This window comes from Podarcis liolepis (assembly GCF_965112155.1).
Source record: "Podarcis liolepis genome assembly, chromosome: 3".
In the NCBI taxonomy this organism is placed as follows: domain Eukaryota; kingdom Metazoa; phylum Chordata; class Lepidosauria; order Squamata; family Lacertidae; genus Podarcis; species Podarcis liolepis.
The window spans coordinates 123,636,686-123,663,847 of record NC_139557.1 but is presented as its reverse complement, the minus strand read 5'-3'; the positions used below and the strand labels follow the sequence as shown (position 1 = coordinate 123,663,847).

Genomic DNA, 27,162 nt, shown 5'->3' with positions numbered 1-27,162 from the left:
GGGCAGCCAATATTTGGAAAGAGTCAAGCTGTCTAAATAATTGGCACGACTCTTAGACTAATCAATAGACAAAGACCAAGATGCAACAGAGAGGAGGTTTCACCAGCTGGGTGCTGTGCATCAATATCCTTAATCTGAAGATTAAGAATAGATTTTGCCTGGCAATGGCCCTGAGAAAGAAGAAAATTTGCAGAATGAAACCTAATGCTTGCAATTTGTTACTGGAAGTTTTTGGCCACAAACTAACATAAATATCACACTGGTGGATTATGGCAGGAGATACGGGCTGGACATTGATTGGGAACGGGTCATAGCTCAACAGGTAGAGCAGCTGCCTTGCGCTCAGAAGGTCCTAGGTTCAAATCCCGACCTTTGCAGGGAGAGATCCCTGCCTGAAATCCCAGAGAGATGCTGCCAGCCAGAGTGGACAATACTGAGCAAGATGGACGAAGGCTCTGATTGGGTATAATGTGTTTTCCTATGTCGGACGCCTCTGCCTGCCTGCCTTGCATGGTCCGGGATCATGAGTGGCCCAAGAAGACTTAAACTCCAATGATTTAACTATAGGCTTAACACGAGTCAACAGGGTGATGCAGCAGCAAAAGAAGCTACTGCAATTCTTGTTGTTGTTGTTCAGTGGTTTAGTCGTGTCCGCCTCTTCGTGACCCCCTGGACCAGAGCACACCAGGCCCTCCTGTCTTCCACTGCCTCCCGCAGTTTGGTCCAACTCATGCTAGTAGCTTCAAGAACACTCTCCAACCATCTCGTCCTCTGTCATCCCCTTCTCCTTGCGCCCTCCATCTTTCCCAACATCAGGGTCTTGTCCAGGGAGTCTTCTCTTCTCCTGAGGTGGCCAAAGTCTTGGAGCCTCAGCTTCAGGATCTGTCCTTCCAGTGAGCCTTCAGGGCTGATTTCCTTCAGAATGGAGAGGTTTGATCTTCTTGCAGTCCCTGGGACTCTCAAGAGTCTCCTCCAGCACCACAATTCAAAAGCATCCATTCTTCGGCGATCAGCCTTCTTGATGGTCCAGCTCTCATTTCCATACATCACTACTGGGAAAAAGGGAAGCCATAGTCCTATTCTATTCTGCCTTGGTCAGACCACACCTGGAGTTTTAGATCCAGTTCTGGGCTTCACAGTTTAAGAAGGCTATTGAGAAGACAAGGATATGGAAAACACAGGACTGAGAGGAGATAGGTAAAGGTAAAGGGACCTCTGACCATTAGGTCCAGTCATGGCTGACTCTGGGGTTGCGGCGCTCATCTCGCTTTCAGGTCGAGGGAGCCAGTGTACAGCTTCCAGGTCATGTGGCCAGCATGACTAAACCGCTTCTGGCCAACCAGAGCAGCGCACGGAAACGCCGTTTACCTTACCGCCGGAGCGGTACCTATTTATCTACTTGCACTTTGATGTGCTTTCGAACTGCTAGGTTGGCAGGAGCAGGGACCGAGCAATGGGAGCTCACCCCATTGCGGGGATTCGAACTGCCGACCTTCTGATCGGCAAGCCCTAGGCTCTGTGGTTTAACCCACAGCGCCACCCGCATCCCTGAGAGGAGATAGCCATCTTCAAATATCTCAAGGGCTCTTATATGGAAGATGGAGCAAGCAAGAAAGAGATCCTGACCCAACATTAGGAAAATGGTAAGAGCTGTTAGCCAGTGGAACAGACTTCCTTGGAAAGTGATGAATTCTCCTTTGTTGGAGGTTTTTAAGCAGAGGTTGGGTGTCCACCTGTTAGGTGAGAACATCTTCAAATCTCCGAAGGGCTGTCACATAGAAGGTGGATACAGAAATGCTTCACAAACCCATTTATATGGTGAATGGAATTGTATAACAACAATAGCAATGGAGCAGTTACATAACTGTAATGGCCACTGCTCCATAGCTATTGTTGTTATACAATTCCATTCACCATATAAATGGGTTTGTGAAGCATTTCTGTATCCTTCTGCTGTGCTGAAGAAGAATTCCACAAAACAGTGGGTATATCCGGAATCACTGTTCACTACTTCTGTTTCCGGACTACTTCGGCAGAGTTGGACGTCATAAAACAAAGCTTTATGGCTTGTCTTCACCAGATAAGAATCTGACCCATCGCTTCTTTCAGAGACTTGCATAGTCTACAAAGACTTTCAGAGACTTATAAGACTTATGTTTATTTGGTTCTAGGTTTTGAAGAGAATCCATCAAGAGTGCACATTTTGCGACTTTCAAAGATTTATAAGATTTCTTTTTTGGGTTTGCAGAGAGTGCATATTTCATAATTTTCTATGTTCCGTATAGATTATATAAAGAGTTTATAATGATATTGCATTGTTGTCCTGGGTCATCGTGTTGCCTTGGATATTCCTGATAATTGTTTGCAACACAGGGGTTTAATTGTTTGGTTACTACATGGAAGTTGGGGAAAGCTTGCTTTCTCCTTCTCCAGAGGGTAGGACTCGAACCCATGACTTCAAGTGATGAGAAAGGAGATTCCGACTAAACATAGGGGAAAACTCTCTGATGGCAAGAGCTGTTCAGCAATGGAACGGACTCTTCCAGAAGGTGATGGACTCTCCTTCCTTGAAGGTATTTAAGCAGAGTTTGGGTACTTCAGCTGAAATTCCTGCACGATGGCTTTTACTGTCAGAAAGCTTTCCCGTATGATCAGATGCAGTAATGCTGGCCAGCTTGGGTAGCTCTGTTGGTTGGAGCATGGTGCTGTTACTAGTAAGGTTGCAGGTTCAAATCTCCATATGGGACAGCTGCCTAGTCCTGCATTCCTAGACTAGATTATCTTCTGGGTCCCTTCCAAGGTTATGATTCTAAGATTCTGGCTCCCAATTCCTGGGAATCGCAGGCCGGCAGAGTGTTGCTTTTTGGATTCAGGCATCTGATTGGCCCCTGAGAGAACGAGGGACTGGTCTAGATGGGCAATGGCCTGATCTTGCTATGGGGCTCACCATATGTCCTTGTTGTTGTTTAGTCGTGTCCGACTCTTCATGACCCCCTGGACCAGAGCACACCATGCCCTCCTGTCTTCCACTGCCTCCCTCATGCTGGTAGTTTCCAGAACACTGTCCCACCATCTCGTCCTCTGTCGTCCCCTTCTCCTTGTGCCCTCCATCTTTCCCAACATCAGGGTCTTTTCCAGGGAGTCTTCTCTTCTCATGAGGTGGCCAAAGTCTTGGAGCCTCAGCTTCAGGATCTGTCCTTCCAGTGAGCACTCAGGGCTGATTTCCTTAAGAATGGATAGGTTTGTTCTTCTTGCAGTCCATGGGACTCTCAAGAGTCTCCTCCAGCACCAGAATTCAAAAGCATCCATTCTTCGGCGATCAGCCTTCTTTATGGTCCAGCTCTCACTTCCATACATTACTACTGGGAAAACCATAGCTTTAACTATACGGACCTTTGTTGGCAAGGTGATGTCTCTGCTTTTTAAGATGCTGTCTAGGTTTGTCATTGCTTTTCTCCCAAGAAGCAGGTGCCTTTTAATTTCGTGGCTGCTGTTACCATCTGCAGTGATCATGGAGCCCAAGAAAGTAAAATCTCTCACTGCCTCCATTTCTTCCCCTTCTATTGCAGTGCCCTCCATGGAGCTCTCACATAGAGGACTCCACTTCCTCACCAGCCACCAAGCTGAAGCCTGCTGAGCTTTTAGGAAGGGGAACAGGAAAACTAGGGGGCACCCCCATGTCATTTGGGGGTGCATGGCTGAGAATGGCTGAAAAGCTCTCTCTCAGAGAGCAGGGTTCATGCCTGAAGCAGGATTTCAATTAATCTCCATCTGGCCTGGCCCAAACCACATGTTAAATTATGTTAAAAGGGCTTATTCCTTATATTTCCTGGGGGATTATCTGCATCTGTGTCTAATGGAATCGGCCAGCTCAGCAAAGAGCCTGTGGGGCATCTCCATCCCCATAGCTATTTTGAAACCTAGGGACATAGCCTTACTGGGAGAAGAGCCTCCTCACATGGAGGGCACACGGCATTTTTTTTGGGGGGGGGACCCACATTAAGGATCTCTGTTGCTTCATGACCATATAGTTCACCCTTGTAGATTGCAGCAGCTGGGACTGTTTAGCTCTGAAACTCCCTCTCTAAATTGTACCAATGGTATGTGGTTCTCAGCACTGGGAATTGTATAGGTTAGAGGTCACCAATGTCCTTATCATAGCATCTTGGAGTTGTAGAATTGGAAGGGACCCCAAGCCAAGTCATCTAGTCCAAGGCAGGAATCCCACTTGAAGAATCCCGAACTGGTGACCATCCAACATCTGCTTAAAAGCCTCCACAAAGGAGAGTCCACCACTTTCCAAGGAAGTCTGTTCCACCGTCAAACAGCTCTTACCATCTTCCTAATGTTTGGTAGGAACCTCTTGCTTGCTTGCTCCATCTACCTACTTGGCAACCATATCTCCTCTTAGTCTTGCATTTCCCGTATCCTTGTCTTGTTAACATGCTTTTTAAATTATGGTGCCCAGAATTGGACACAGTATTCCAGGTGTGGTCTGACCAAGGCAGAATAGAGTGGGACTATGACTTCCCTTGATCTGGACACTAGACTTCTGTGGACGCAGCCTAGAATAGCATCCATTTGCTTTCTTCTTCTTCTTCTTCTTCTTCTTCTTCTTCTTCTTCTTCTTCTTCTTCTTGCACTTGTAGCTGAGTAATATGGTCTTCCACGAACACGGTCTTAACAGTGAGTCCGTAAGTGACTGTGGAGGCCAGTTGTGGATCCACACGTCCTTCCACAGTGGGGACATTGGTTTCCAGGTGGGAATTGATCATGGTGTGGATTTGCCAAGCATGCCTTCCTCCTAGCACGTTTCTCCCTTTTGTCCTGAGTTTGGGTGTCTTCAAAGCCCATGACACCTTTGATAAATGCTGTTTTCCAATTGGAGTGCTTGTAGGCCAATGTTTCCCAGTTGTTGATGTTTCTACTACATTTTTAAAAAAGATTTGCCTTAAGAGAGTCTTTGAACCTCTTATGTTGACCACCAGCATTACGCTTATCATCTTTAAGTTCTGAATACAGTAGTTGTTTTGGAAGACGATCATCAGGCATCCGGACAACATGACCAGTCCAACAAAGTTGATTGACTCATGTTCAGCTTGTGGTCCACCAAGACCTCTAGATCCTTTTCACATGTACCACTGGTAAGCCAGATGTTCCCCATCTTATGTTTGTGCAGCTGGTCAGACAGGCGTCTTTCTCAACCTGCCCTGGAGATGCCATCAGAAATAAAACCTGAGACCTTTGCATGCAGGGCAGAAGGTCTACCCTTGAGTTAGAGAGTCCTTCCGCAAAGTGCATAGGTCAGCCATTCCTGCAAGGACGGGGTGTGCCCATGTGTGACGAAAATAGGGACAGTGTCCCTGGGGAGTGCAAACACACTATGCATACAGTCATGCCTCGTGTTACGTTTGCTTCAGGTTGAACATTTTCAGGTTGTGTCCCGCGGCAACCCAGAAGTACCAGAAAGGGTTACTTCCGGGTTTCGCCGCTTGCGCATGTGCAGACGCTCAAAATGACATCATGCACATGTGCAGAAGTGGCAAATCATGACGTGAAGACGCACAGTTGCACAGACGCGGGTTGTGTTCTGCTCATGTTGCGAACGGGCCTCCGGAACGGATCCCATTCACAACCAGAGGTACCTCTGTACTCACTTCTCTCCGAATTGGAGGCCATGTTAACTCAGCTGGGGGGAGAATTTGTATTTTGCTTGCCAGCGCATTGAAGGCACATCAGGAAACAGACAGAAAGCCAATGCAATTGATGCAAGACCCGTGTGATGTAGTAAGCAAAGCTCACTCCAGAAAGCAATCTCCAGAAAGCAATGAAGAGCGCACGGCAGTAATCTAAGCGAGAGGCAATTCAGGCATGTATCCCAGCAGTAAGATCAGCTGCAAATGAGAGCAATTATTGAAATCTCTTGATTTGTGGAGGGGGTGGGGTGGGGGAAGACAGACGGTGGTGCCAATGATTAAATGGGCTGCCTTTTGCTCAGGCAAAACATCTGTAGGAATTTCAAGGCCCAGCAAAATAATCCCGGTCTGTTCAGCAGAACCGTCAGGCGTAGGGTTTGCACAACTCTTGACTGGCCCACAATGGAGAGCCTACGGCAAATTGATCCTAGATCATCCCACTTGGTGTCAATGTCAATGATTGTATTATCAGGAACAAATAATTAGGGGATTGAGTTGCTGTGATTCAGGGAAAGGGAAAGTTAAGCAGCAGAAATGTTTTTCCCTGGGGCTCTTCGAAGGAAACGAATCTAGCCTGAGGCTGGCACTGGCTCCCTCTTGAGGTGCTCTTAGGTAGCTTCCTGATGAACATCCATAGATTTGTAGAGCTGGAAGGAACCCAAGGGTCATGTAAACCAACCCTCTGCAATCCATTCATCCTGGTTTGTTTGCAGGGGGGTTAGACCAGGGCTTTTTTCCCAGCTGGAACTTGCCAGAAATCAGTTCCGGCACCTCTCAGATGGGCGCCGTTGCCAGTCCAAGAGAATGAGGGAGGTGTTCATGGTGAGTTCGGCCACTTCTTTTTCTAGAAAAATAGCTGCGTTAGACAACATTAAGGCACAAAATTATTCCACACTTTCCAGTGAACTTCCCTCCTATCTCTTTATGGAAGAAAGTCTCTCTTTTTTTGGTCAAATCTTTTTTATTAAGTTTTACATAGTTACCACTATCAATCTTTTTCCAGCTGCTTCTCTTATTTTTCTTAAATAATCAATTTTTGCCATGATTTTTAGTATGTTACAAGTGTTACTAAAATCCTGCCCAAGTTTTTAGTTGTTTACAGTGTTCTCTTAAATACATTATAATCCCCCCCCCCCGTCCCTCTTAAAGATCTTCTCTTCCTGGTTCCTGGTTTTCCAGTCCATTTCGCCATTTCGCCATCATCTTCATCAACCATTCGTCTCTGGTCGGGACTTTGTCTTCTTTCCATCTCTGGGCCAGTAGTATCCGCGCTGCTGTCTTTATGTACACAAATAATCGTTTCTGCTCCCTTTATGGTGGAACGTCTAATCTTTTGGAGAGATGAGTTTGTTGCACGAGACCTTCAAATCCATTTTGATTCTGCAACCTGGAATTTGCTTGAAATTCACTCGGAAGTCATGAAAGCCCAGAAGTAGCCCCCTAATCTTTTTTACCCTGCAAACCACAAGGAACGCCTTTTTATCTTTGTTGTGATATTGTGATAGGAATTTTGAGGTCTTAGATATATGTTAAATGTTCATAAGTGTACCAACCAAGCACGTACATAGATCAGCACAGGAAGACCAACCTGGAACCATTTTGATTCCCAAACTGACCAAATGTTTTCCGTGCAAGGAGGGAGTGGGGTCAGAGAGCCTTCCCATTGTCTCAGGAATTGAGTAATTAGCATTTTAATAGGTGACAGACTATCAGGAAAGGATAACCTGGCAAACAGGAAAAACAACATTCAAATTTCTGCTGTAGACCGCCTTTTCTGTGATGTAGGTATGATGTATCTGGGGGGTGGTCTTAGGTTCCACCCCTTCTGTGATGTATGTATGATGTTTCTGGGGGTGGTCTTGATCTACAGGGTGGCAATTTCAAGAGTTCATATAAGGCCTTGCGCGCCACTGTTCTGGGTTCCTCCTTTCCTGCGGGTGAGGGGAGCACCCTGTTGCAACAGATCAATAAAGATCAGGCTTACTAGCTGCTTTGCTTCTCAATATTCTCTGGTTGGCCTCTGTTATTTTCTCCTCCCAAGAGGGAACCTACGTAAGGACTCTATATGGGCTCTTGGGTATCCCATAAGGGGGAAAGGGCAGATTTCTGTTCACAACACTACCCTGCTGAGCCACTGATGTTCCTGCTGCTGCCACCACCATCATCACATCTCTCTCTCTCTCTGTCTCTCTGGTCATATTATCCTCTTAAGGCTTTAGAACCATCTGCAATTATGCCTTGCAACTCCAGGGCAAGTTGAAAGCTGATTTTACTGCCCAGTTTTCATTTTCATCACTGCTGAGATCAGTCAACGAGGAATTTTCCCATCATCCACTTGGGAAGATCCAAGAGGGTCAGTAGACAGGCCACCACCTTTGGGGGCTCAGCAAGCATCTTTGGAGCACTCTAGTGGGAACCAGTTGCATTTTGGGGGGACCAGCAAAGATGGCTGCCGAGAGGAGGATCATGGGTAATTCTTTGGTCACAGATGACGGGGGCAATGCTGACCATGGGGGCCTCTTAACTTTCACTTGTCTTAGGAAGACCTCTGTTTTGGAGCCCATTTTTGTCTTTGTGAAGAGGTCTGCTTGTCCAAATTAGAGAGAAGGGAACAAACAATTTCACTTGGCGTAAATCTGGCAAGTGATGCCCGAATGCCAATGTGTGGGAATGTTCAGGGATGCAAGAGAGGATATATTGTCTGATTATAGCATTTCCAACTTGTGTTAACAAGTTCACAATTTAGCAGAGTAACATTCCCCTTTTTAAACTCACAGCGGATGCGTTTGCTCAGGCTCGCTAAAGCCTCTATAATAACTGTTCTGGTATTTCCCCCTTATTCCCTCATAAAAGATAAGATACGACACAGTCTTCTATAAAAGTATAAAAGAGTTTACTCACTCACATTCTGTTCACAGATGAATCTCAGAAGGCAGACTTAAGTTACAAAAGTAATATACACCTGGAAACTATCTCATAAGGAGACAGTCCCTTTGTCCTCTCTTGGCTGGAGCCAAGAGAGCATTTTTGGCTAAGCAGATGTTGCTTCTTTGACGAAATAGTCATAGAGAGAGAGATGGCTGCCCTGCCCTGTGCTTTTAGCATTACCTGCACAGGTGAGGCCACACCCACCTCTAGTCACATGCAGAGGAAGTCTGTCCCAGCTCAGAAGGAAACAGGAAGTTGACCTGCTGGCTGGACAAACATTCCTCCCCATGTGTAAACATGTTCACTCTAGGAGTGTTGTACTTGACTGCTCTTGTGTTTCACATCCCACACAATGGCCGACAAAACTCCTTCCCAGCAGGTGTTCATCAAGGTAACATTCGGTTACTCCTTTCCTGACAGGCATGCCAGAGTAACCATCCTCAGAGTGTGGTGAGGGTGCAGGCTGTTCTTACTTTATCTGTAAGCTACCTTGGTGCCCTGTCGGCTGAAAAGGCGGGGCATAGATTCTTCTTCTTCATCATCACCATCACAATCACAATGAACTTCTCCCTCGTTCTCTTGGAATGGCAATGGTACCCATCTGAGAGGTGCCAGAACTTAGTTCCGGCGAGGTCCAGCTGAAAAAAAGGGGGATTTGTCCAGCCCTCTTTTAAACACATCCCGGTTGGCGGCCATCACTGCCTCCTGTGGCAAGGAGTTCCGCAGTTCAACTCCATGCGCTGCGCAGAAGAACTCCCTTTGGCCTGCCTCGAATCTTCCAACGCTCAGCTTCCCTGGATGCCCAAAAGTTCTAACGTGACGAGAGACGGAGAAACACTTTTCTTCCTCCACTTTCTCCATGCCATGCATAATTCAGGACTCCGTGCATAAATATGTCAAGAGTCTCTGCCAAGAAAACTTGAATTCTGCGCCGTTTATGCATTATTTATCAAAATGGCACCCGCCGGCTTGTTTCTCGCACACGTGCCGACGGAATAGAGGTGGGAAGTGTCCCACTTTTGCAAGAGATAGTCCTCTACTTGAAGAATTGCCCGGTACGAGTCTCGGGGAAAGGTACACAGGGGCCTTGGACTGGCCAGGGAACAGGGAGCAGCAGGGTGGACCAGTACAGACCTCTGAGGCCAGAGTTCTGGCTACAGTCTCTTGTTACCCAGATGGTGGGATCATGTTGTTTAGTTGTTTAGTTGTGTCCGCCTCTTCATGACCCCCTGGACCAGAGCACGCCAGGCACTCCTGTCTTCTGCTGCCTCCCCCAGTTTGGTCAAACTCATGCTGGTGGCTTCGAGAACACTGTCCAACCATCTCGTCCTCTGTTGTCCCCTTCTCCTTGTGCCCTCCATCTTTCCCAACATCAGGGTCTTTTCCAGGGAGTCCATCTCATTTTTGACCACATCCAACTTACCCAGGTTCATGATTCTTACATTCCAGGTTCCTATGCAATATTTTTCTTTACAGCATTGGACTTTCCTTTCGCTTCCAGGCATATCCGCAACTGAGCGTCCTTTCGGCTTTGGCCCAGCCACTTCATCGGCTCTGAATCTACTTGTACTTGTCCTCCGCTCTTCCTCAGTAGCATGTTGGATGCCTTCCGACCTGAGGGGCTCATCTTCCAGCGTCATAACTTTTATATGCCTGTTGCCTTTGTCCATAGAGTTTTCTTGGCAGGGATACTGGAGTGGCTTGCCGGTTCCTGCTCCAGGTGGATCACGTTTGGTCAAAACTCTCCACTATGAGCTGTTCATCTTGGGGGGCCCTGCACGGCATAGCTCATAGCTTCTCCGAGTTATTCAAGCCCCTTCGCCACAGCAAGGCAGTGATCCATGAAGGGGGGTGGGATCATAGAATTGTAAAATTGGGAGAGATCCCCAAAGGCCATCTAGTTCAACCTCCTTGCAATTCAGGAATGACAGCTAAAGAATAATCCCTACAAGATATAATAATAATAATAATAATAATAATAATAATAATAATAATAATAGTAGTAGTAGTAGTAGTAGTAGTAGTAGTAGTAGAGTGGTACCTCCGGTTGCGAAGGGGATCCGTTCCAGAGGTCCGGCCAGATCCTGAGGTTTTCACAACTGGAGAGACCACTTCTGCGCATGTGTGCATGGCAAAAACCCGGAAGTATACTTGATATAGAATAGAATCATAGAATCATAGAGTTGGAAGAGACCACAAGGGCCATCGAGTCCAACCCCCTGCCAAGCAGGAAACCCCATCAGAGCACTCCTGACATATGGTTGTCAAGCCTCTGCTTAAAGACCTCCAAAGTAGGAGACTCCACCACACTCCTTGGCAGCAAATTCCACTGTCGAACAGCTCTTACTGTCAGGAAGTTCTTCCTAATGTTTAGGTGGAATCTTCTTTCTTGTAGTTTGGATCCATTGCTCCGTGTCCGCTTCTCTGGAGCAGCAGAAAACAACCTTTCTCCCTCCTCTATGTGACATCCTTTTATATATTTGAACATGGCTATCATATCACCCCTTAACCTCCTCTTCTCCAGGCTAAACATGCCCAGCTCCCTTAGCCGTTCCTCATAAGGCATCGTTTCCAGGCCTTTGACCATTTTGGTTGCCCTCCTGCAAGTATATCCTGAAATTTACGTAAGCGGAGGGATATGGAGGGATATGTAAGCGGAGGTATGACTGTAATAATAATAATAATAATAATAATAATAATAATAATAATAATAATAATTTATTTATACCCCGCCCATCTGGCTTGGTTTCCCCAGCCACTCTGGGCGGCTTCCAACAGAATATTAAAATACAGTAGTCTGTTAAACATTAAAAGCTTCCCTAAAGAGGGCTGCCTTCAGATGTCTTCTAAAAGTCTGGTAGTTGTTGTTCTACCAAGAAGGCCCTCTGCCTGGTTCCCCATAAATTGCCTTCTCACAGTGAGGGAACCGCCAGAAGGCCCTCGGAGCTGGACCTCAGTGTCCGGGCAGAACGATGGGGGTGGAGACGCTCCTTCAGGTATACTGGACCGAGGCCGTTTAGGTTGGCCAACCAAGCTCTGTTTAGAAACCTCCACTGACAGCGAATCCACCACCTTCTGAGGGAGTCCGTTCCATTACAAAGGGCCAGGGCCAGACTGAGGTTTGATGTGGCCCTCAGCTCCGGAAGGGAATGGGGCCCTTTCTATGTCCAGCTGTCCTTTGCCAACAACAAATTGTCTCTGTTTTGTGTTGAATATATGCTCTATGGTCATTTGTGGACCTCATAGGTATCTCAAGCCATTTGCCCATGTTGCCCTGCAACCAGTCCGTGCAGAATGTCGGCACCCTATATATAGAAAGGAGCAAACCAGTGATATTTGAGGAAGCAGGCTAGCAGGCAGGGCCCATGACTTACATCTTAGGAGCCTACACAACACAAAACACTGTTGCTGTATGTGGGTTTTATTTCATTTGTTTTTTCATCTTATATTTTCGGAATATACATCCAATTTTCCCCCTTTAGATTTTTTTGGGGCCCCCACATAAATCCAGGACGGCAAAGGGCCAGCAATGGGGAGCAACCTAGCTGTCTAGTCTGTCTCGAAGGCCTGGCTTCTCCTGCCCAGTAACAACCAAGGCTGCTGAGATTTATGGATATTGTCATTTCCTGTATCCGATTTAACTAGGGATGGAAGGACCTGTCAATTTATGATCTCTCACTTTCTCATTTCCCCCCAGTCTTAAACACAGTCCTCTGCATCTGGTGGCGATTTGTGATTACCAATGAAAATTTGACAGGATTTCAGTGCAAACCTGTCCTCATAAACACAGATCAATATGCAGCCTTATCATTTTCTGTAAGCCATTTCCCCTCTTTTTTGGGTACGTTATTTGCACTAATACCTTCATTCTTATGCACATGCTCCTGTAATGTTTGCATTTATGCAAGCATTGCTTGGTTGGAGCACTGCATTGCAAAATTCGGCTAAGTGCGACTTTTGAAGGACGTCTGAGTCTCAATCTGCATATCGCCTTGGAAAGTGTAGAGCTGGTTTTGAACATGTTCTGCATTGGATTTCTCCCCCAATCCTAGATTCGACTGGCTGAAATTTCTGTCTCGTTTGGCTGTTGGACTTCTGTGCCAACACAGAGTGTGCGCAGCGACTGGGGCAAAGAAATAAATACCTTTGCTTAGTTTTATTTCAAATACTTAACAGTCAAACGCTGTAAGCCATCACTCATCACCAGCATACAAAACATTTGATTAACTTAAATACAGTTTTCAAATAACCAATTACCCTATCACATCCCTTCATTCGGTGCAGAAAGTAAATTCCCCCTTTAATTCTTCACATTGTCAAGAGACCACAGGTGTGCTGCCAAGCCTCTGAGTAGCACCATTGACCATCTCAAGATAAAGAAAAACCCAACACAAGCAGGCTTCCAGTTTGAAATGGGGGGGGGGGCAGAAGCTGTGCCCCCACCCCCAATGGCAGTAGCCTGTCATGCAACCCCCCTGGAAAACCTGACCTTTAACGCCTTTGTCTGAAACTGGAACAAGAGTTTTTGCTTTCCAGTTCCGTACATCCCAGCTGGCAAATCAACCACGCTTTGTGAGGGAGAAGCAGAAGTTTGCCTCCTTCCCTGCAGTGGGGGCTGAAATCAGCAGAGGGGCTCTCTTTGTAATTCCTCCATCCTCAGAGGCTCAGGGGTAGTTCTGGTCCAGCAGGATATGGTCTTCTCAGTGGTGGCCCCTAAGCTATGGCACCTTCATCGTATGGCTTCCAAAGGTTGCAGAAGAAACTTCTCTTGACACTGGAGAAGTATGTTCTTAGGACCCACCTTGTTTTTAGGGTCAAAAGTTGTTTCAGCCGTTGAAAGGCGGTTGGAGGATGGATGGCGGCTAACATATTGAGGTTGAATCCTGACAAGGCAGAAGTACTATTTTTTGGGGGGACAGGAGGGCGGGTGGGTGTGGAGGACTCCCTGGTCCTGAATGGGAAACTGTGCCCCTGAAGGACCAGGTGCGCAGCCTGGGAGTCATTCTGGACTCACCGCTGTCCATGGAGGCGCAGGTCAATTCTGTGTCCAGGGCAGCTGTCTACCAGCTCCATCTGGTACACAGGATGAGACCTGCCCTGCCCGCAGACTGTCTCACCAGAGTGGTGCATGCTCTGGTTATCTCCCGCTTGGACTACTGCAATGCGCTCTACATGGGGCTACCTTTGAAGGTGACCCGGAAACTACAACTAATCCAGAATGCAGCAGCCAGACTGGTGACTGGGGGCGGCCGCCGAGACCACATAATACTGGCCTTGAAAGACCTACATTGGCTCCCAGTATGTTTCTGAGCACAATTCAAAGTGTTGGTGCTGACCTTGAAAACCCTAAACGGCCTCAGCCCAGTAGACCTGAAGGAGCATCTCCATCCCAATCATTCAGCTAGGATACTGAGGACCAGCGCCAAGGGTAAGGTTACCAGATTTTTTCCAATGAATCTGGGGACACTTTTCAACTTCCTACTAAATAGATGGATTTTGTCATTGGACTGATTAGTAAATCTGGGGAAACGGGGTTGTCTGGTAACCTTAACCAAGGCCCTTCTGGCGGTTCCCTCCCTGTGAGAAGTGAGCTTACAGGGAACCAGGCAGAGGGCCTTCTCAGTGGTGGCGCCTGCCCTGTGGAACGCCCTCCCAGCAGATGTCAAAGAGAACAACAACTATCTGACTTTTAAAAGACATCTGTTTAGGGAAGTTTTTAATGTTTAATGTTTTATTGTGCTTTTAATTCTGTTGGGAGTCACCCAGATGGGCGGGATACATTGTTGCTGTTGTTGCTGTTGTTTATTTTTAATGTTGTTTTGTAATGTCAAAGAGATAAACAACTACCTGGCATTTAGAAGACATCTGAAGGCAGCCCCGCTCAGGGAAGTTTTTAATGTGTGACATTTTGATGTATTTTTAATCTTTGTTGGAAGCAGCCCAGAGTGGCTGGGGAAACCCAGCCAGATGGCAGATGGGCGGGGTACAAATTATTATTATTATTATTATTATTATTATTATTATTATTATTATTATTATTTGCTGTAATTTGCCCTAGTGTTGGGCACTGGCTGGATAAAGAGGAATGGTGGAAGAGCCAGCCCAGGGAAAGCACAGAGGGAGAGAATTTGGATTCTGGATTCTAGCGGTGGGAATAGCTGTTTAGGTCCACACCCCAGAGGAGGGGAAGAGCTGAGAAGTGCTAGAAGCTGGGATCTTGGAGGAGGAGGAGAAAGAAGAGGAAACAGGCAGGTGGCCCAGTGCAAGGCAGAGACAGGAACCTGACCTGGCAGCTCCACCACAGAGCCACCTTAACAGCTTCTCTTCTGACAGCCGGCAAGCCCCCTCCACTCCCAGAACAAGCATAACTGTCAAGCGTCCCTTATTTGGCGGGACAGTCCCTTATCCCAGCGCCATGTCTCGCTGCTGTCCCTTATTGATCATGTCCCTTAAATAAGCTACTGAAGGTAATGGGGCCCTTTCTATGTCCAGCTGTGCTTTGTCAACAACAAATTGTTGCTGTTTTTTTGTGTTGAATATATGCTATATGGTAATTCATGGACCTAATAGGTATCTAAAGCCATTTGCACGCAACAAAATATGTATTTTATCAAAGTAATTGTTGATCCCTTATTTTGGCTGCTGATCCCTTATTTTCGAGGCTGCTGGTCCCTTATTTTCAAATCTGTAAGTTGACAGCTATGAGAACAAGGCGTCTGAGGCATGTTGCAGAGCAGAGAGCCAGGCAGACGCAGAGAGGGTCCCTTGGGAGTTGCACAGACAGAGTGAAGGGCCGGACACAGAAGGATAAGGAGTGGAGGGGTGGCGGCGTTACAAGCCAGTCCGGGCAACCGCTTCATCTAGACGGGATCAACCCTGAGAAGCCTCTGTTCTGCTTCCTTAATGGAAAAACAATCTAATTAATTGTAAATTAGCTGGTGTTTCCCTGTCTTTCTTTGATCTGTGAATGACCTGCTCTCCTTGTCAGCTCCCTGACAGTTGGACTTTAAGGTGAAGAGTACAGTGGATGCTCGGGTTGCGAACGCGATCTGTGCAGGATGCACATTCACAACCCGCAGCATTCGCAACACGCACGGGTTGCAACTCGGCGCTTCTGCGCATGCACAAAGTGCAATTTAGTGCATCTGCGCATGCCCGACTGCCGAAACCTGGAAGTAACCCGTTCTGGTACTTCCGTGTTTCAGCAGTCCGCAACATGAAGAAACGCAACCTGAAGCGGACACAACACGAGGTATGACTGTACTTAACAATAGATAACTAAATATGTGGGTCTGTGGGGGAAAAGCACACCTCGGGCACTTTGCATAGCCACACCACACTCCGTGATTTTGTTCCCCTCCGATTCCCCCCTCCGCCCTTCCAAGTTTCCGTTTGCCCATCCCTTTCTCCTCCCCACACGGCCCTCCATGCCCCATACGGTGAACCCTACGACAAGGCCAACCCCCCACGTCCCTGACCCCCCATTCCCCCCTTTGCCCCCTTGCTTTGCTTGAGGTGGGCGCTGCTCCTGCCTGCAGACTTGGTGGTGTGGCTCTGCTGCGTGCCCAGGCTGGAGGGATGGGGTGGGGGCATCGGGGGCGGCAACAACATCATCATGGCGATGGAGCCTTGTGGCTTCTCCGGGCTCTTGTACCAGGAGCAGGAGCACATGGACCGGAAGAGGAGGACCGCGGCCCAGACACACCACCACCGAGTTTGCAGGCCCATCCCGACTCCCCTCCCGTCTCTCCGGCTGCCATTTTGGACGAGGAGGAGGAGGAGGCAACTCCCAGCATGCCTGCACGCCGAGCCCAGACGAGAAGGTGGGAGACCCTCTCTCCACCTTCCTCCCCGCCAGCGACCGCTCCCCGTAACCTGCGAGGCGCTACTGACCGGGCTTGCCTCTGCTTTGTGTCTTTGTTCCGCAGGGTACGGCCACGCGGCCCCGAGCACCGATGGCGGGAAGGTCTTCTGCATGTTCTACGCCCTGCTTGGGATCCCTCTCACCCTGGTCATGTTCCAGAGCCTCGGGGAGAGGATTAATACGCTGGTGAGGTACCTCTTGCACCGCATCAAGAAGTGCCTTGGGATGAGGCGGCCGGAGGTCTCGATGGCCAACATGGTGACCATCGGCTTCTTCTCCTGCATCAGCACCCTCTGCATTGGAGCCGCCGCCTTCTCCTACTACGAAAACTGGACCTTCTTCCAGGCCTACTACTACTGCTTCATCACGCTCACCACCATCGGCTTCGGAGACTATGTGGCCCTGCAGAAGGAGCAGGCCCTGCAGACTCAGCCCCAGTACGTGGCCTTCAGCTTCATCTACATCCTCACCGGCCTGACCGTGATCGGCGCCTTCCTCAACCTGGTGGTCCTGCGCTTCATGACCATGAACGCTGAGGACGAGAAGAGGGACGCCGAGCACCGGGCGCTGCTCAGCCGCAACGGCCAAGCCAGCAGCGTCCACACCACAGACACCACGGCGTCCTCCACGGCCGCCGTGCTGGGGGGCGTGGGGGTGGGCAGCGGGGCCGGGGGGCGTGGGGGCCTCCGGAACGTCTATGCCGAGGTCCTACACTTCCAGTCCATGTGCTCCTGCCTCTGGTACAAGAGCCGGGAGAAGCTGCAGTACTCCATTCCCATGATCATCCCCAGAGACCTCTCCACCTCAGACACCTGCATGGAACAGAGCCACTCGTCTCCGGGGCGGTACCCCGAGACGCCCCCCAACCGGTGCTTCTGCAACGCCCAGCGCTCGGCCATCAGCTCTGTCTCCACGGGCCTGCACAGCCTGTCCGCCTTCCAGGGACTCATGAAGCGGCGCAGCTCGGTCTGAAGGCTGGCGAGACCCTCTCCGGGACTGTCCTCCATGGCAGAGGAAGGGGAGGAGGAGAGCGGTGGGGGTGGGGTGGGGAGATAGGCAGGCAGAGACCCCAGGCTGGGAGGAACGGTGCCCACCGTATCCGAAAATTCATACAGGTGACAATCTAAAGGGAAGGGAAGAGTCGGCAGCTGGGCCGGGCATTGTGGGCCTAGGAGGACAGAGCAAGAGATGGGTTGGCTCCCTGGGTCATGGGGAAACCGAGTCATGGAGAGCTCCGAGGGGGCTCAGCTGCAGAAAGGGGGGTGAGATATGGAGGTCAAGCTGCTCCGGAGGGGTCAGCTGCTTCGAGCCCATTCTGCCCTGGAAGGGAGTCCCGCCGGCCACACTTCTGAATGCTCCCAGTTGCAGCAGCTCCGCAAAAATGTGAAACTTGAAAATCGGGGTCCCCCCCCATGGGAGTGGGGTATGGGATAAAGTGGGGCGGGGCGGGGCGGGGCGGCAGCTCTCCTGGCTGAGTGTGATTTATACCTCTGTGTAGACTGATGGAAGGACATAGCATCTCTCCTCACCCCTGGCCAATAAATGGGGGAAAATTAAGTTCTGGGTCACCCCACGCCATTCATTTCATTCCCTTTATTTTAGGGGTGAGTTAGCTCCTTTCTCCCCTGTAAGGAGGGGTTTGTGCATCGGATACGGGGCAGGGAACTCTGACCCTAAGTGTGCAAATGTCTTCAGTTACGAATGGTGTGTGTTGGCTCTTGGGTGACCAAAGGCGGCCATTGATGTGCTGCGTCCCGTTCCTTCGGGGCGATCTCCACTCCAGGGGACAAGGCCATGCAAAGCAGCTCCTGGGTCGCGCACCTCTGGGCTTCTGTGTTTTCCGCAACACAGATGAACTCGCCCCTCCTTGCAGCTTTATACAAGACCTTTTATCCAAGAGTACATGAAGCCCGTGAAACACCCAAGCCCTGCTCCACGGGGCTCAGAGCTGTGCCCCATATCTCCCCAGTCTTGACCCACCCCTCCCTCTTTTTGCCCTCAGCCCCCACAGCTTCCTCTCAAATCCGTCTCTGTTTTGGAGGGCGGTTGCATTGCTCTTTTCTTTAGGCACAGCGCAGGATCATGCCAGCAACGTCCTGACTTGTGGGGGCAAGCTCCGACCCATCACCCCTGCAGCCAAGAGATTCCCACTTTTCTAGGAACGGCTGTTTTCCTGCAAAAATGCAGTAGCCATACAAAAGAGGGGTATTTAGCAGGCAAAAATGAGCCAGTGAGAAGTCCATTGACCCCACCAGCCAGTTGCTCCTATTGGAAAACCAGCCACATCTCCACCATTGATGTTGACCAATGGCCTTGGAACAAACCCGCAAAGCCGCTGGGGGCATGCTAGAACATTGTGGGGTCAGCCAGACCAGTGGCCCCCTCCCTCTGCCAACTCAGATCAGAGAAGCATCCAATCTGCCCATTTTGGTTTCTCATCTTTTCCAGTTCAGTTCTCCATGATTCCACACCAGTTTGTGATTTCTCTCTCTCTAAAAAAAGATTAAAGTTCATCGGCATTGGATTCAAATTACGACTCTATGATACTATTTAGCTGCCTTACTGGAGCAGAATACAAAAAGTGGCACAGAGATGGGGCTTCCTGTAGTGGCCTCTGGTTCTTAGAATCATAGAACTGTAGAGTCGATTCCAGCCTCTGATGTGAGCCAACGGACTTGCGCTGCCACAGTGTGGGATCCCAAAAGTGCGTCTTTTGGCCCAACGCTCTGGGGCAACCAAAGCACTGGTGCTAAAATAGGACATCTATTTTAGAGGTTGGGATCAGATGCCGGGGTGACATCTGTAGATTCAGGATGTCCCACTTTAAACAGGACAGTTGCACAGGATGTGTCCCCCATCTTATAGTACAGTCGTACCTTGGTTGTCAAACGCCTTGGTACTCGTCCGTTTTGGCTCCCGAACACCGCAAACCCAGACATGAAAGTTCCGGTTTGCGAACGTTTTTCAGAAGCCGAACGTTCGATGCGGCTTCTGATGGAGTGTAGGAAGTTCCTGCAGCCAATCAGAAGCCGCGCCTCGGTTGATGAACGTTTTCGGAAGTGGAACGGACTTCTGGAACGGATTCCGTTTGAGAACCAAGGTACAACTGTCGTTGTTTCAGATGGTGGAAGCTGTGGCAGTGGGCGAGGGGTTGCAAAGGAGGAGGAGGGGTCCTGGCACTTCTCTTCCATCTCCAACGTCCTAGATCGGTCTGGGAGTGGACGCCATCTTGCCACTCCCTTTGGGCAGCGCAATGTTTGGGGCGGGCCCTAGAGGCCTCTGTTCTTTCTGAGGGGTGGTGGAGAACCCCTGTCCCCATTCTCTCCCTTCCTGGGGCAAGTTCCACTGACCTCGCCCTCCGTCCGTGGCCTGCTCTGGAGCTAAGAGCATTAAACTTTCTCCCAAGCATCCGTCGCTTCTCCTTCTGCACATTTGCTGAACATCGGTGAGCAGAGGACTGTGTGTGGTGCAGCCGGAGGGAATTGGGAGGAAAGTACAGAGAGAGAGAGAGAGAGAGAGAGAGAGAGAGAGAGAGAGAGAGAGAGAGAATCACAGTCCAGCTCTGCTTCCCAAGTAAAACAGGCTCATGCACCAGCGAGCAAATTAGGCTAAGACGGTCTTAGGCGAAAGCTTTTTATATTTCTGCCCATGTGACCCCGGCCGCGGCGGCAGAGGCAACCCGCGAAGCGTCACGTAGGCAAAGGAGGAAGTCGAGGCCGGCTGGGTTGCAGACGAACCCTCTGGGATGCCTCCCGGTGCCCTGTGGCTGGTTCCAGAGCGGCAAAGCATGGAGGGGGAAGATGGATGGGTCGATGGCGGAGGAACGATCCCTGGGCTCTTTTCGGAAGGAGGGTGCGGAAAGAAATGCGTCTTTCTGCATGCGTGTGTGCATGTGTGCAATTCACGGCCCCGCTCGATAAAAAACCCTTTTCTGATCCGTCCATTTTGGCAAAGCTGTACAGGCCTCTTAGGAGGCAGAATTAGGCCAGGAAGCATTAAGCGAGCATATTGCTCTCGCCGCTGTCAATCATGCCCATCCCGCGTCGTTAAGCAATAGTGGCTTAACGGGGAGGGGGAGGGGAGTGGAGGCACTGAGCGAATGAGCTCTTCCCTCACGCATTTCATTACCTGGGAGTAAGAAGGGAGTCGAGAAAGCAATATCTGCCGGCTGGCTTAAATGAGCCACAGTTTCTCAAGCGGAGGATCAATTGTCCCTGGAAACCCTGATCCAAGAGGAGCAAAGTCTGGATTGTAGGATCCCAGGAAGTCAGGAATCTGGTACTGAGACAAGCCATGGTGCAGCCCAGTGGCTCTCCAGGGTTCCGGGAGCGAGTTCCGCTTACTTGGTGGGCGCTCTGCACATGCTCAGGTGCACTTCCTTCGCAATTCAGATCCAGCATTGGGAACACAGTGAAGCCCCGGCTTAGGACCTCATATATGTCATTTACTGAAACTGAAACGTGGTAGGGAGGTCTTGCACCCCTCCTGTGTCCCTGGCCTTTGAACTCAGGGGTGGCCAACACGCTGCTCTCCTGAGAATGCTGGTCTAGAGTTCCGATCATCCCTGGCCAGCCGCTGGGGATTATGGGAGCTGTAGTCTTGTAGCATTTTGGCCTATCTGTGTTCTTCCCAGCGTTCCTCATTAATTCCTTGCCTTTTAAAGGCAACATTTCACAACGGAAAACTGCATGCACCCGGCAACACGTACCTGGGCGACTGTGAATCTACGTGTCGTGTGAACAACTCCCATGGAAGTCTCTTCCAGCTCCACAATTCAACGATTCTGCGGTTCTAATCCAGGCTGCCTCAACCTCGGCCCTCCAGATGTTTTGAGACTACAATTCCCATCATCCCCGACCACTGGTCCTGCAAGCTAGGGATCATGGGAGTTGTAGTCCCAAACCATCTGGAGGGCCGAGGTTGAGGAAGCCTGTTCTAATCCCTCAGGAATACCCCTCTTCATGAGACCCTGAAAACATGGGTGCCCCCAGGGCGACAAAGAGGGCAGTTCCCACCCCCTCCATATGAACCATAATCTCCAGATCCCCATTTTTCATTCAAAAAATCAATTTCTAGCCTTTGTAGAACCTGAGATAGGAGGCACAACATACAGGTGCATTTCTAATTATTTTTTTTGGGGGGGTGTTAACTTGCTCTCTCTCTTTCTGTGTTTTCCCTTGCCCCCACCCCCTTGGAAAATCCCTGATTGATGCCCTGGGAATATCTGTTTGTCTGCAGGAGGCAAGATGAGTTTTTTGTTCTGTCCCAGCAAGGCTCCCCTGATGCGCTTTCATCCATTTCATTTCATTTTTAAATTTGTATACCGCTTTTAACTCACCCGAGTCACAAAGCGGCTTACGTACAATAAATAATGCCATAGCAGAACACCGCAATCACAACATAAATCATGTAAAATAATTAACAAATCATCGGTAAAACAACCTCCTTCGATAAAGCACTGCTAACGAAACAGCTTAACAAATAGGCTAAACAGCACAACCACGAGAAAAGTCGTATTATAAAGTTATCCTGAATACCATCAGTTTGCTGCGATTCCTGCATCTCAGGGGTTGGGCTGGATGACCTTTGAGGGTCCCTTGCAACCAATTTTATGGTTATACCAGTAACCCTGCAATACAGTGAACCTCAAATGTGTGTTGATCACTATGGTTCGCTTCGTGGGAATGTTCAGGGAGGCAGGAGAGGATATATTGTTTATTAATATCCTTCCTAACTTGTGCTAGCAAGTGGGTAGCTGGTTGCAGGCTCGTGTAAGCCTCTCACTATTAGGTTCCAGGTAAGTCACCTTATATCCCTCTTAAAAGAATAAACACGCCACAATCTTGTGTAAAGTAGTTTACTCACATTCTGTTCACAGTTGGATCCCTGAAGGCAGACTTAGGTACAAAGTATATACATGTGGATGTACCCCATATGGGGATAATCCCAGTGTCCTCTCTTGGCTGGAAGCCAACAGAACATTTCTATCCAAAAAGCTGATCCAACAATGGATGGCGTCAAAGAGAGAGTGTGCTGCGTGTCCTATCCTTTTGTGTTACCTGGACAGGTAAGGTCACACCCACATTCAGTCACATGCAAAGGAAGGATGCTCCAGCCAGGAGGAAACAGGAAGTATTCAACTGGCTGGACCAAACATCCCCCCGCATGTCCACTCTAGGAAAATGAGGAATGTTGCACTTGACTGCTCCTTATGTATCACATCCCACACCCTTAACAGTAGAGCCCCACACTAGAGGCAATTAGTCACACACATCTGAGCTGCGCCGGGAGAAATGAGTCTCAATTTACAAGCTGCGATCCCTGCCTTGCACGGGGTTCGACTCGGTGAGCCTTCGGGCTCCCTTGCAACTCTGCAACTCTATGCTTCTAAGTCCTATTGAGTTCAACAGGACTTAACATTGAGTTACATGCAACATGAATGACCCAAGCCAGGTAGTTGGAGGTTCTCCATGTTCAGACAGCAGGACACACACACACACCGATTATGTGGGTGCAGTGAACCTCAGATTATTTCCATTCAAGCTCTTTATTCTTGATCCACTGCTTGTTTCCGGGGAAACCCTAAATTCCACCCGCCTTTGCACATCCAATGAAATGGGCACAGTTTCCTCACTTGGTGCGAGATGAAACCGAGGCAAATCAAGAGCCCCTAGTCACCCCCAGTCTTAAACTCAGAGCCTTCTGATTATTCCGAGACGAAAGCAACTTGCAGGGTTGTTATCTCAGAATATTAAGACCTCCCCCTGCCCCATCAACGGATCTGGGTTCACGGTCTGTTTTCCTTGAGCTATCAGAAGTGATTCTGCTGCAACGAATTAGCTGGGCAGGCTGCCGTCTAGGAAAGAAATGCGTTTTTAGAGTTATCTCCCAGTTCTGCTTCAAAATCAGGGACTTTTGCTGAATTCCTCGACTGCAGGGGAATTCCGCAGGGCTTCACTGCTCATGGGGGAATAAAAATAGAAATCAGAAAAATGATAATATTCAGCTGCAACACCCAGAAGCAATGAAGGAGAGTGGCATTTGAAAGCTGTCTCAGGGGGCTTGGCCACACGCACCTTTCACCCAGCTCTTTCCTGACACAGCTCTGTGCTTTAAAGCTCCATCTTTCCCCCCACGAAAAAAAAACCACTCTTGAGTGCATTATCAGAGCAAACGTCAATTCAGGTTTCCTGTGCATTGCTGTTTGCGCCGATTCAGCTTCAGAGATTGAGTTTTCGTGGGGGGGGGAGGGAGGTTCTCGGACATTGAGGTTTAAAGTGTGGGAATGTTCACACACTTTCAATATTGTCTGATTATAGCCTTTCCAACTTGTGTTAACAAGTTCACAATTTAGCAGAGTAACATCCCCCTATTTAAACTCACAGCGGATGCGTTTGCTCAGGCTCGCTAAAGCCTCTTTAATAACTGTTCTGGTAATTTCCCCTTATTCCCTCATAAAAGATAAGACACGACACAGTCTTCTATAAAAGTATAAAAAGAGTTTACTCACTCACATTCTGTTCACAATCCGATCCCAGAAGGCAGACTTAGCTTAGAAAAGTAACATACACCTGGAAACTATCTCATAAGGAGACAGTCCCTGTGTCCTCTCTTGGCTGGAAGCTAAGACAGCATCTTTGGCTAAGCAGATGTTGCTTCTTTGATGCATGTAGTCAAAAAGAGAGAGAGATGGTGGCTGCCCTGCCCTGTGCTTTTGTCATTACCTGCACAGGTGAGGCCACGCCCACCTCTAGTCACATGCAGAGGAAGTCTGTCCCAACCCAGAAGGAAACAGGAAGTTTACCTGTTGGCTGGACAAACATTCCTCCCCATGTGTAAACATGTTCACTCTAGGAATGTTGTACTTGACTGCTCTTGTGTTTCATGTCCCACATAAAGAGTGAGCCATGCCTGGAAAGAGTGGAGGAAATGTACGTGTGCATAAGGAAATGTGCATTAGCTGATATTCCTGCATGGCAAAGGGGTCAGGCTAGATGACCCTTGGTATCCCCCCACCCCCCAACTCAACAGTTCTATGATTCTTACAGCTTAAGAGCTGCAGTGATTCTCCCACAACCAGCTGGGAGAAATCATTGAGACTGGGTGAGTGTTTTATGGTGCAACTGGGGGGGGGGAAGAGGGTAGACAGAATCACTGAATCGTAATGTTGGGAGGGACCCTCAAGGATCATCCAGTCTAACCCCCTGCAATCAGGGACCTCAGCAAAAGAATCCCTGGCTGACATGCAACTGGGAGGGCCAAGGCCACTAAGCAAGCCGAAGGCAGGTGCCAGCTGTTTCTTCACATTGTCCCATTGCTCTGATGGGCAAACCGATCCCAAAACACTGATCAAAGGGAAATGCTTTGTTGCAAAACAAATCCAGAAATTCAAAACGCAAAAAGCCGGCCTTCTACCCTGTTGCAAGACTCCGCTGCAAAAGAATGAAGTCTGCCAAATGCAAAAAAGGTGAAGCCTCCAGACGTGTCCCTGGTCGGAACTCAAACCCGTAGCCTCCTGCGCTGGCACTGGCACGCTGCTCCTGCCCATTGCTATGCCTCTCCTTTGCCAAAGAGCCGCTCCGCTTTCCTTTTCCGGCTAACGCTGCACACCAAAGGCGGTGGCTCAAGTCTGGGGGGAAAGAAATCTCAGCCTAACTAACCTAAGCGCGGGGTTGGACTGGATGACCTTCAGGGGTCCCTTCCAACTCGGCAGTCCTATAATTCTATGCTGCAGCTGCATGACCAATGCAGCAAGTTGCTGGGAATCAAGCTGGGGAGACGCTCAAGACTAGGACTGAGCCCTGCGGCAATATTCCCTTCCTCTTCCTATTCATTTTATGGGCCAGCCCACTTGGACTATTAGGGTATTTTGGGGGTTGGGGGCAGAATTCAAAGGTCACGGGGAAAATGGATCAAGCCGGTGTTTTGCAAAGTTGCAAAGGTGACCCTGCATTTTGCTATTTTTCCACAGGCGAAGAAGAATTAACCCCCCCCCAATTTCTAATACTTGACATTGTATATAATGTTAGATATGGGATTTTAAAGAAGAGCTATTTATTATAAATGACGCTATGTACACACCATATCGACGTAGACGTGATCTCTTGCAAGGGTATTGCAGGGGGGGAAATTGCTTCCGAGCAATTGGGGAGAATTTTATTATTAGCTGGGGTTTTTTTCACCCATAGAAAAATAAAGAGCTGGGGGGGGTGGTGGAATAAAATGCTCCTGGACAAATCTTCTCTCTTTCTCATGCCAAAGCATATTTGTACTGCTCTTTTACTTTCATTTTAGAAACAAAATAAAGTCTGAATTCAAGATCAGCTGCCTCCCTCCGTTCTTTGAACCACTCTCCCTTTCTAGATATCTGAGATGTGCTGCCTTTGTGGGTTATTGCTGAAGCTCAGTTGTGCTGGGAAACAGACCCACTTCTCTGAGTAGGATAGCAGAGTCCTGTACGTTGAAATTTGTTGAACTGAATTTTATTATTACGGTCACAGACCACTTCCGGCTCACTTATAGTATCAGGAAAATCTTAAAACACCACAGGAATACATTGAATTGCAATTGGGTATAACAGAGACAATACAGATATAGAGGCAGTTAAAATCTTGATCACTAAAATAAAACCTAAAATTGTCATTTAAAACCCTAATCATTTTGGTAGTACAGCTTGTTCCCTAGGTTTTATGGCAGTCACACAGAATTTGGCCACCCTTAGCATGATCTCTAGATCCTTGTCCTCTACCAGGAGTTTTAGATATTGAAGTTCGGACCCATTTGGAGATTTTTGTGTAACAGGAGTGATAAATACCGAGCGTAGATCCCCATAGAAACGGCAGCATAACAAGACATGAGAGACAGTTTCTACCTCCATCAAGCCGCAGGGGCAGACTCGTTCCACGTACGGTTTACCCTCGAATCTGCCCTGCAATAAGGCAGATGGCAGCACGTTGGTTGAAATTTGTTCTTCAAATGCTCCCTCTGCAAACCGTGATGACAAACATTTTCCAAATGGCGGGATATTTGGCCAATATTTGATATTCAACATCACCGTTTGACATGCAATGCTTCCTCCCAGTAGCCAACAGACATGCAGCAGCAGATAGGTTTCTCTACTGCAAAGCTTTAGCCTATAAGCAAATGTGAAAAGAAAAGGCAATATCCTGTATCAGAGAGAGGGGGAGGAAATTGTGCCATACATGTAACACAAATTTTTTTATAATCCCAGATGTCTACTAACAGTTTTCTTGATATAATTACTTTGCAAATTTTTGCTTTTCAAGTTTTGCTGATTTTATCCATGTTTTGTTCATAATTCCTTTTTTCTGTACCCCACATAGAGATTTTTATGCTGGAAGTGGTCTATACATTTTTCTAAGTGAATGTATGAATAAATTACAGACTTCAAAGATGTGAAGTAACAGCCAGCGTTTCACAGTATCCAATCGCTGCTTTGCAAATCTTGCAATGTCTCCTAATCAGTTTCCTACTATTAATTATATTCAATTATTCAGTTGAATTTAGTCCATTCCGAAATATTATTGTGAATTGCCCCAACATTTAAGGTCAGCTGATGCAGCAGATTCAAATGGTTGTGGGGTCCAGATTTATTTCCCCAAACTAGCAGGGCCTTTTCTTCAACAGCCCCAGATGACATTTGGATGACCTTCC

At 48.4% G+C, this 27,162-nt stretch overlaps 1 protein-coding gene across 1 annotated transcript in view; it reads left to right on the top strand.

Moving 5' to 3' along the window:
* KCNK3 (potassium two pore domain channel subfamily K member 3) overlaps window positions 1-25,811 on the top strand; it is a 106,603-nt gene extending 80,792 nt beyond the window's left edge. Inside the window, exons 2-3 of the mRNA XM_083494670.1 lie at window positions 16,553-24,090; window positions 24,135-25,811. Coding sequence (XP_083350796.1) covers window positions 16,553-17,460 — 908 coding nt within the window. The 3' untranslated portion in view covers window positions 17,461-24,090; window positions 24,135-25,811. The remainder of the gene's footprint in view (window positions 1-16,552; window positions 24,091-24,134) is intronic.
* Window positions 25,812-27,162: the final 1,351 nt, after the last annotated feature.